The following is a 10,259-nucleotide window of genomic DNA, read 5'->3' on the forward strand; positions in this document are numbered from 1 at the left end:
GGCTGCTGAGCTGTGGATTGGGGGGTCAGGATGGTTAATGTGCTGCTGGAGGGTTGGTTCCCCATGCAGGGCATCACTGAGCTGTGTTAGGATGAGTGAGGTGGATGCTGCTCTGGCTGGGGGTGTAGGGATAACACCTTTCCAAGTTGGTACCTCCTAAGAAGATAGAGGAATGAGATGCTGTAGATCTCTGAAGTTGCTCAATTTGGAACATAATTTTGATGTTGCAGTTATTCTGAGTGTTGTAATAACTGAGTTCATAGGGAAACGTGTCATTATTTCTTTGAAGTAATAACCAGAATAATTCTAAGTACAGTTTCAGTGCTTCTTGAGAAGCAACCTGGTCTCTCATTTGGATCCAGGGGCCTGAGAGAGGCTGAGATTTCATGTATTCTTGTTTTGAACCCGAGGTGTTTCTGTGAGGAAGTGGTCCTTCATGGCAGCATGTTTGTCCATTCAGAGCTGTCATTTCATTTGGGCTTTAGAAGCAGATGAAACTAAATACACACCTTCGTATTCAGGATCAGTGCAGAGCAGTAGGTGCTGATATCTGAGGGTGCAGCTTCAGTGCTGGTTCAGCTTTTCTTCAGTGATGCACAGCCTGTGCTGCAAGCCAAGCTTAGGAGAAAGTCCTGTGCTTGCATGCCTCAAACCAGTCAAGGTGCTGAAGTAAAAGCATGGCTTTTCTGAATTGGGACCTATCTGCTGAATCCATTTAAGCTCACTGAGGATGGAAAGCAAGACTGTTGCCTGCAGAGCCCCCTCCTGTGCCCTGCCAGGTTAGGAGTTGTGTTCCTCAGTGCTCCTTTCTTGAACATGTCTTCTCATTGCTTTCAGGATGACAATATCATGCGGTCCTTACAGCTCTTTGAGAACGTGATGTAACCATGCCTGGAAAGCACCAGAAGAGTCAGAGACTGCGTGTGTAACAAAGACCTCCTTTCTGGGTGAAAGCTTTTTACAATTCAGCCATGATCTATTCAGCCAGCGTGTGAGGATTTTGTATGACATCCCCAACCAAATGGCAACTGAATGCAACTGATCCCATCTCTCCTCCTCGAGAGACGGCGGTGGACCTCTATTTCGTTTTGGAAGCATGCAAATACTTTAATAAAACCTGACGAGAGAGCTGCTGCTCGAAGCTCAATGAGTAATACACAGCGTTCTGTTTGCAAGCCACAAGTCCTGCTTTAGTCTAGCAAGCTTGATTGCGTATGATAGCTCATGTTGATAGCATATTCAGCCACCTATTACAAGCAAAAAGCTCGGTCCGTTCAACCATATGGCAAAATGTTTTCTGGATGCCTTGCCTTTAATCTGCTTTGAGAAAGAAAAAAAGAATCTACAAGGGCCATCTGTAAAAATGAACAGTGAATGTACCCAAGACATTAAGCAGGCAGCCTGTGTAGCCAGCATCCCCATTTCTGCAGAGATCTCGCTTCTCACATGCACTGGTGCCACCATGCTGAGGCTGGTGGAGCTATTCCTGAGCACATGAACTAAAGGAACTTCATGTCAGGGTTAGTCAGAAAGGAGCAAAGCATGAGTAGCATGTATATTTCAAACTGTAGAGCAAATCTGATTTGTGATGGTAAGTTGTTGCAGGACCAGGTAGGTTTATAAGGGCTGGTAGAGAAAGATGCATACCTGCTCTGGTTGCAGCCACCTTCTGCAGTCCCGGTACGTTGTGGGACACCTAGCAGTTCTCCGCTGTGCACCTCAGCAGCACCATGGCCATGTGTGATGGTCCTTTTGCTGTAGTTTGGCACCTGCTTCCTAGATGCATCACTTGAACATTTGTGTTTCTCCGTTAGATGTTAAAGCAAAGTGTTTTCTACTCTATGGATTTATGTAAGCTTTCCAGATTTACTTGTGACAGAAAAGGGCCAGGTGGTGCAGCTGCGTTCCCACATAAGGGCCCTGGCACCCACAGAGTGTCAAATAAGATTAATGGCACCTACATGGTTGCTGTTAGCATCAGGAATGTCTGCCAGGGTAGCTCAACATTATTTAGAGCAAAATCTGTGTCCCACAAGGCAGCTGTGTGACTCATACAAGTCCTGATCCTTACTAACACCCCAAAAAGCTTTGCTGTGGGGAATTGTTGATCTGTTTCTTTCAAGAGTGAAGCAGGAAGAGTCATGTAATGAATTTATACCAAGGTCAGATTATGTTCAGTAGACGTGTCTGCTGAGGAACACGTCAGCCTGTTTTGCAAAGGACTCTTAAGGCAAATGGCTGTTCCCAAGCAGCTGATGGTTGGGAAGCCAAGGGAAGGAGGGAGCAGCCACCTGTGCCAGCTGCACAAACCACACACAAAGGAGAATCCCCTGTCGTAGTCCAACATCGTTCCTGTCCAGTAAGCATATATTTTTTATTATGTCAGATATTATATTGCAAATATACTGTTGGCACTGAAGATATATTTTAAATATTATGTAAGTGGAAGCTTTTTATAACACTAAAGATATAGTATGCCTAATTTCTGCAGCCCTATGTTTTATATTAAAAAAAAATAATAATAATAATCTATTGAAATATTCCTGGTTGTAGAAGTAGGTCTGAACAGTACTAGAGTAATGCTGTGTGTATTCCTTAAGATGGGACACGATCCCTTTTACTGTCCTTCTGCATACTCTTCCATGTGTTCTTTGCTTTCTTCCCCCAAGTTGACCACTTGTCATCAAAACAGCTGGTCAGCTGAGGGAAGTTACTTGTATGCAGGAGAGACACCTGTGTCCTGTTGGCTGCCTTGCACACAATTACCACAGATTCCTTCTAGCAGAAGCAGAGCAGCTCCAGTGATGTGCTGGGATTCACAGAAGGGATGCAGTGCCGTGAGAGTAGCCTTGTCTTCCAGCTGTCCAGTATTGTCTCTTTGGCTTTTGTTTAATAGGCACTTGATAAGGACATCAGCTGTAGCTGGAATAATGCCCCAAACTTATGTCATTCCTTCATGATTCTTCTTGTAACCACTTGGGCAAATAACAGCATTCAGTGTAACAAGCAACCTGCTTTTTTCTCCTTCATCCCTACAGAGCATTTGTCTGTTGTAAGTCTGAGCAGGTAACTTCACTGGACCAAAAAGAAAAGGGAAAGGAACCATTTGTGCTGAGTTACTCAGTGTCCTTCACCTCTAACAGTGATGCTCCAAATGTGCTCACAAGATGGCATACGTAGCCTGAATATTTCTCAGAATTGGAATGTGCCTTTTTCATTAGAACAGAAGCGTTATTAGCCACATGATACTTGCAGTCCCTGGAGCTAAACTAATTTTTGGGGCCAGTCTGATGAATTTGGCCTGAGTTTTCAGCCTCCACTAACAGAAGTGTTGTGTCCCATGGACCAGGACTACTCTGCTTCAAGTACAGCCTGACTGAGCAACGTACCTGAAACATCTGCCTGTTACTCTTAACATAGCTTTAAGTGCATTGCTGAAGCCAGGCTACTATTAGTGCTCTTATGCTTTTGGTATCTCCTCTTCTGCGCTGCTGTAGGTTTTTTTCAGTCCCCAGTAATGATGGGCGTGCGTTAGGGAGAGAGGGAGATGCTGAAAGCTGCTCTGGTCCTGACTCTGCCCCTAAGCCATAATCAGAGCCCAGAGATGAGGTGGATGCACCACTGCTGGAGACACTCAAGGTCAGGCTGAATGGGGCTCTGAGCACCCGATTTAGTGCAGGTGTCCCTGTTCAGTGCAGGGAGTTGGACCAGATGTCCTTAAAGGGTTCCTTCCAACTCAAACCATTCTGTGATTGTAAGTCTGTTGCTGCAATAGGAGGATTTGCCACGTGACGCACAACAGCAGTATTTCCTGTAGCTCTGATCATAAATTCTGGCTATGACAGAGCAGTTGGCTTTGTGAAACCATTTAATCTCCTGTGTTTGTCTACGATCCCACTGATAGCAGCCAGAGGCTTGTGTGCATCAGTCCCTGAGGGCCTCGGGTCTTTCTATGAGCAGCATCTACGCATGTGGCAGGTGACAGAGATCCAGTGACTATGAGAGAGTCGTACTCTGCATGGAAATGTCTTTGGGTTTGCCTTTTATGTTCTCGGTGAACGTTAGTTTGTAAGCTTGCAAAGCCTCTCATCGCTCATAAATGAGGCTTGCAATATTTATGGCAAATACTTACTGCTACGGCTTTCTAAATAAAACATAGTATACTGTTCTGATCTCATCTCGCCATCAATCCTCCTGCCAGTTATGTGAAGGTGGCTGCTGCACCGCCTGCTAAGGTACAGTCAGAGTCCGCCAGTGCTCTCAGCTGTGCACATTTTCTTGAAGCTGTGGATGTTTCAGTAATGTCTGCATTGTAAGTCTGACTGTTTCACTACTTGCGAGCATTAATCTGCATTTTCATGCCAGCGTTTTCTGAAGAAGAAAGAGCCTTTCTAACACGTGCTTTAGGCAACCATCTGTTGAAAGATAGGAATATGATGAATGATGATGCAAAAAAAAAAATGCAAACAACAATGTAATCTGTCTGTTGTTGTCGATGTATGTTTTCCTGTTATGCATTGCAATACTGTCAGTAACTGTATGTTGAGTTGCAAACCTGAGGGTGCAGATGTATGAAGGTTCCAGCGCCGCAGGCAGGACTTTGGCGTTGCCTGGCTGCAGCACATGGTAAGAGCAGAACACCTTCATGTCTGTGTGTGATCACTGCTAAGATGGCAGCAGCTCGTGGGAGTGCCGTGAAAGACTTGTGGCAAAGTGCTGCTGGTGTCAGTTGTGCAAACTTAAAGCCATGCTGGTGGAGCGGCGGTGCATCGCTTCTATTAAAAATGCTGTTATCCGATGGCAGTTTGTATTACATTTTGTTGAATGGTTTTAAAGATGTGGATTTTAATAATAAAAACGACATGTCTGAAGGAGGGCGTCCTCCTGTACACCCAGTATGTATTTTTCTCTTACGGGATGCTGTCAGGTTAACGATGGTCTTTACAAAGAAGGCTGATGGAACCACATATCAGTCTGCACACTGGGCTGTTAAACTGCTCAAGCAACATTTACATGGTAATGACTTGTTTCCATTACTGATCAGGGGATGCTCGTCTGTTGGGTGTGGTGACATACACCTCTGTTTGTCCCTGGTGTGAATCAGAGCTTGGAAATGCTCGATCTGCTTCACCAGTACTGTTTTGGAACAGTAAAAACTAAAAGCTTATAGACATCTTTTTTTTCTCTTTGGTGTTTTGCTTGAGTGCATCCAAGTAACGGGGACTACAATGAAGAACATGGAAGCACCACTTTATTGTAGAGAGATGAAAAATAAAGCTCTCCATGTCCCTTTATCCCTGATTTGTTGAAAACATCCATTCTGGCACATGGAGAATTGCAGAAGAAATTTTACTAGATGATATATATCTGTATGGATGTAGATACGTATTTGAAGATTTGGTCGGCTTCATCATGTGGGGTATAATATATCCACCAGCACATCCCAAGACGAGAAGTACTGTCTTGCATACTTGCAGAAATGTGAAAAATAAAGGTGTCTGTGTGAAACACAGCCTCAGTCCCACTGCAGCCCATGCCAGCTGGCTGTGTGTGCTGCCAGCAAGCAGAGAGTGAGCAACCAGCACTGTTGTCTATGCAGGGTGATGGCACTTCCATGGACAGAGGCACAGCTGCTGCTCAGTGATCTACAGCAGTTGAAGCTCCTGGCTGGCACCTCTCACAGCACCAGGTTGCACCAGTGGCTGCACAGTTTGGCACGCAGCTGTATGTGTTTGCTTTTGATTCATGTTTTTAAGCGCCGGATCTGCTTAAGTGGCTGCGTGCTGTGCTGACCATTAGCACTGACCACACTGCTTCTCTGGGAGAGTCCCCCAGGGTGTGATAGAGAGAGAAGTATCGGTGTGCTGCAGCTCAGCATATGGAAGCGGTTACTTTAGAACTCAAAGCCCTCATACTATGAGATTAATTCTGTGACCTTTGCTCCTTTGTGCAGGCACAGCAGAGGCGGAGGAGAAGAGACCTGGCATCACGACCTCCTCATGAGCAGAACTTACTGACTGTGCGGTTCTCTCAGTCAGAAAATGCATCTGAGATGGAAATACACGGAAACTGTGCAACCTGCTGGAGAAAGTGAGTCTTGACCCTGTACTGGAGTAGGATGCGGCTGGGAGCATTTGGGGATAGTGTGATTTAACCCGATTTAACAAATTGCTCTGTGAAATCTGGTGGTTTTAATACTACTCATAACACCTGCTGCTAGGTCTGCTGACCAGAGATGTCCCAGGAACCACTGCTGCCCTTTCCACAGTTAACAAGTTATGTGCTGGGTCAGTGACACGTAGCCCATGTGCTGCCAGCAAGGAGTGTGGGCTTGGTTTCATCGGAACATACAGCTTCAATAATTAATGCTGTGTTTTCAGCAGCAAACCAATAGATGTCTGGCTGTTGGAAAGCAGAGTCTGACCACTCTGCAAGGTCAGGTAAAATAAACACTTGGCAAAGTGCTTTTGCTGCCTGTGAAGCTCACACAGGGAACGCTAGATGTCAGTGAGGGCCAGCAGCCGGCAGGTTCTGACAGCACTGCAAGGGGCAGGAGATGGCTGTGTAGGATCAGATGTGGGAACTGCATAAGCAGAAGTCCTGTGTGCCTTCGTACACTACAAGGCTGGAGATGGTGAGATCCTCTTGGGAACTCATCTGCTGCTCACCAGGGTTGTGTTTGAGTGGTGTAGGTGGTTTCAGGTGCTGCACGCAGAGGAGTGTGGAGTAGCCAACATGGTACTGGGGTATTGCGTGCTCCTAATTGAGCATGAGAGCTGCTGATAGGAACAGGCGCTGATCTGCATTGCAGTGCTTCTGGTGGAAGAGGGGAGTCTTTCCTTTGAAAACCTGGCGCACTTTCAGAATTAAATGTTGGGATGTACATCCCAGCCAGCAGCCATGAAATGGAAGATGGGTTGCAGCACAGCAAAGCAGGGCTCTGCTCATTGAAGGCCCTTCTGATCTGAAGCCTAGCTGCAGAAGAAAATCAGCCTGGATGGTAACTGCCCTCACCCTGAACCAGGAATCCAGGTAAAAGATGTAAGAATGAGGCCGTTCTGGTCAGCCTGAACGCTCCTCACAAAAGCCCGTGACCTTCCTTTCCTACAACACAGGCTTTCTCATGACTCCATCCCCACTGTTTCCTAAACCCAAGCTATAGGTCAGGCCTGCAGCTGAGGAGCACGAGAATGATAAAGCCACATTTCTGCTTCCCTGCATGTATTCAATGTTAATGTTTGCAGGGAAAGCCAACAGTCAACATTTACCAACGTTGTGGAAGATGGAAGTAGAAGAACCAGGGTTAGTAATGTGCAGTCATCACTGCCATTAGCATTTTGTGGTAAGCCTGGATGGATCCAGAACTTTCTAGAAGGATGGCACATGATTGGAAAGTGCTGATTTTAAAGAGTCAAGGTAGATCTATTTATTCAGTCCTAGGGCTGGGCATTGCAAAGTTACTTCCAAGTTCTCAGTTTTAGTTTTGGACTTCTGAAAATCAGTTTTGCTGAGTAGATGACTTACCCAGCATGTGTTTCATATCACATTAAGTTGTGATAACATAATGCTCAAATCTTTAAGGACATCTGCGACAAACAAGCAGCTGAACTGTTTTCTGTATCGGCCTCCCTTAAAGTGAAGCATGAGCGAGTAAGAGGCATTTTGAAAGGAAAAGAAGGTCGATCTCAGTTAGAGGAATACTTTGTGGTGGTTTCAGCAATAAAACAAACAGTGTATTTTAAGCGTGAGCCTTACTGTGGCAGTGAATATTTCATGCACGTCACACAATAACGTGAAGAATGCAAAGCCAGGAAGATGAGGGAAGGTATTTTGGAAGCTGCAAACCCAAAAAGGAGAATTTCTGAATTGGAAGACTCCCGTTTCTGAGAGCAAGTTGGCCTTAATCTCTGTTTGGAACAGAAATCTCATTACAGCCCAAGCAAAGGATATTCCAGGGCCTGAGGAACCCAGCTCAGTGGGACAGAAAAGATCACTGCAGAAATCTGTGCGACATTGCAGAGACCTGTAGGTAATTTTAGATACTGTAAAAGCAGCGTTGAGAAATCTCATGGACAGGAAGAGATGTACTGTTCCTTTAGTGACACTTTACAACGGGTTTGGTGCAGCACTTAACAATATTCTGTGTGACCTCTGTGGTGACAGCAGCCAAACACCTTGCTGACTGGAAGGTAAAGATGTCCTGTTTGGGGTTTGAGGAAAGTTAGTGGCAATGGGCTGAAGCCCACTTGGGGTAGGGGCTGGAGGTGCCTCACAGTGCTGACAAAGTCTGGATGAGATATACAGAGCCCTGTGTGGGTCTGTGTGTTAGAGAGGAGGGTGAGCAGAGAAATGTGGCACAGCTGGTCAGACCTGTTCCCGGCACTGGGATTTTTCCTCCTTTGTCTTTCTTCACACTTGGCTAAGAGGGGAGAAATAGATGTTGTCTGGCTGGTCTTCTATGGTTTCGCTCTCGAGGTATTTTTAGTGCATTGATATATGGGCAGCCGGGCCCTGACTGCCCATTCCTTGTTTGTTTTCAAGGAGAGGCGGCTCTGCAGCTCCCCCACAGCCCCAGCTTCCTTGCACAGACCAAGCAGAGTCCAGAACTGCCCCCTGAGCACAGCTACTTGGCAGATATGCTGAGACTGCCATGGGCAGCAGGCAGTCCCATCCCACAGTTCCAAGCACTTCTGTGTGCTCCCCCTGCCCCGAGCTGCACAGAAGTCCAATACTCTCATTTCTGAGGTGATGCAGTAGATGTCAGTCAGCAACACTGCCCAGAAAACAACGGTGTTGGTGCATTGCAGCAGTGTCCTTTGGTGGTTCCAAGGCAGTTAGGAGAGCTTCCATGCTGCTCTACAGATGGCCCCAAGGGGGCTGGCATTCACCATGGAGGAAAGATAGTTTTCCTTCTTTCAAATACAAGTAATTTAGTTTGTACATTTGGGGGAGGAGGGGAAGCACAGTGTGTTTTGGAGGTAAGGACAGGGTGCTCTCATTGCAAAATACAGAATTTAAGCTCAGATTTGGATTGCAAAGAGCCTGCGATGGAGTGAATCAGCCATGAAAGGGCAGTGGGTTTAGATCTCAGCGTGCAGCTGGGACCTGCTGGACAGTCTGAGCTACACCACTGAAGTACTGTAAGCTGTGTCATGGAAGGTTGGCCTCCTGGCTCCCCTCCCTCCCATTTCTCAAATATTCTGCACAAGCTATTTTTTTTTAATAGGTGCAATTTTAGCCTGACCTAAATATATAGATGAGAAAGCAACAGCAGTGGTAGGGATGCCTTTGGGCTCAGACTGCAGGGGTCAGGAAATCGCCCACATATTGCCTTGCATGACTGATGGAATGAATGGCTGTGCTGTGTTCTTGCTCAGGCCACGTCTACCTGGTGGCTGTAGACACCCCACACCTGGCTCTCCTGGAGGTGCACCTGAGTTGGCTGTGGAGAATCAGGATGGCTCTGCAGGGCAGCACTGCGTGGGCTCAGGAGCAGTTTCTGCATGGCCTCACCAAATCAGGCACACAACTTCTGAGGAGCTCTTCAGTCCCAGCACTGCACCCCAGTACGGAGTCCCAGGAGGCACCAGGTACGGAGTGCTGCTGCACAGCGGGGCTCTGCTGTTAGCAACTGGTGCTCAGAAAAAGAGACACAAATCTGTGTCATCTCTAAGAGAGATGCTTCTGTTCAGAGCAAATTTTTGGCTATAAAACTCGTTGGCTTTGTAAGGGATTAACTTGATATTTTCCAAGTGTGTTTAATCAACACAGAAACATAGAAACACCATAATGTGGGAAGAAGCTCTGTGCACAGGTTTCAGCATTACAAATGATCACGTTCATCATCTATTATGGTACTGCTGATGTACTCTGTCTGAAACACGTCACATACCGTGGCTCTCTGCTTCACTGCTGTCCCATCAGCTCGGCGGCATCTGATGTGAAGTAGTGAGAAATTCATTTCAAATACCTCAACGTGGTGATAGAAGGCAGTTGTTAATAGTGACATTAATGACAGCGTTGGTTCTCTTCCTTCTCTTGCAGTCTCCCTCGCGGTGCAGTGCGTGCGTTCTGCAGGCAGATGTATGGCCCTGTCATAAACAAGTTCCTTGGGAGTGCACCGGGGCTCGGGGTGCCAACAGGGACACTGCTCAGTACTTTTCCAGTTGCACTGTAACTGCTTTGGGTGCGTGTGATCTGCTGCAAGTGTGACTGCAGCAGTAAATAGGACAGAGGGCCTTTCAGGACACACTGGGTGC

The 10,259-nt window shown here is 46.5% G+C and overlaps 1 protein-coding gene across 7 annotated transcripts in view; it reads left to right on the plus strand.

Annotated features, from left to right (window-relative positions):
- The window catches only part of KCNIP1 (potassium voltage-gated channel interacting protein 1), a 150,481-nt gene extending 144,976 nt beyond the window's left edge, over positions 1–5,505 (plus strand). For 5 of the 7 annotated variants that reach the window (XM_072347932.1, XM_072347930.1, XM_072347929.1 and 2 more), the window contains one exon: positions 838–5,498. In XM_072347932.1, the coding sequence (XP_072204033.1) occupies positions 838–885 (48 nt within the window). In that variant the 3' untranslated portion in view covers positions 886–5,498. Of the gene's footprint in view, positions 1–837 lie in introns of all 7 variants that reach the window. The other 2 variants (XM_072347931.1, XM_072347933.1) reach the window with 1 other exon arrangement.
- The last annotated feature ends 4,754 nt before the right edge of the window (positions 5,506–10,259 follow it).

The sequence above is a fragment of the Excalfactoria chinensis genome, chromosome 13 (assembly GCF_039878825.1).
Source record: "Excalfactoria chinensis isolate bCotChi1 chromosome 13, bCotChi1.hap2, whole genome shotgun sequence".
Classification (NCBI taxonomy): domain Eukaryota; kingdom Metazoa; phylum Chordata; class Aves; order Galliformes; family Phasianidae; genus Excalfactoria; species Excalfactoria chinensis.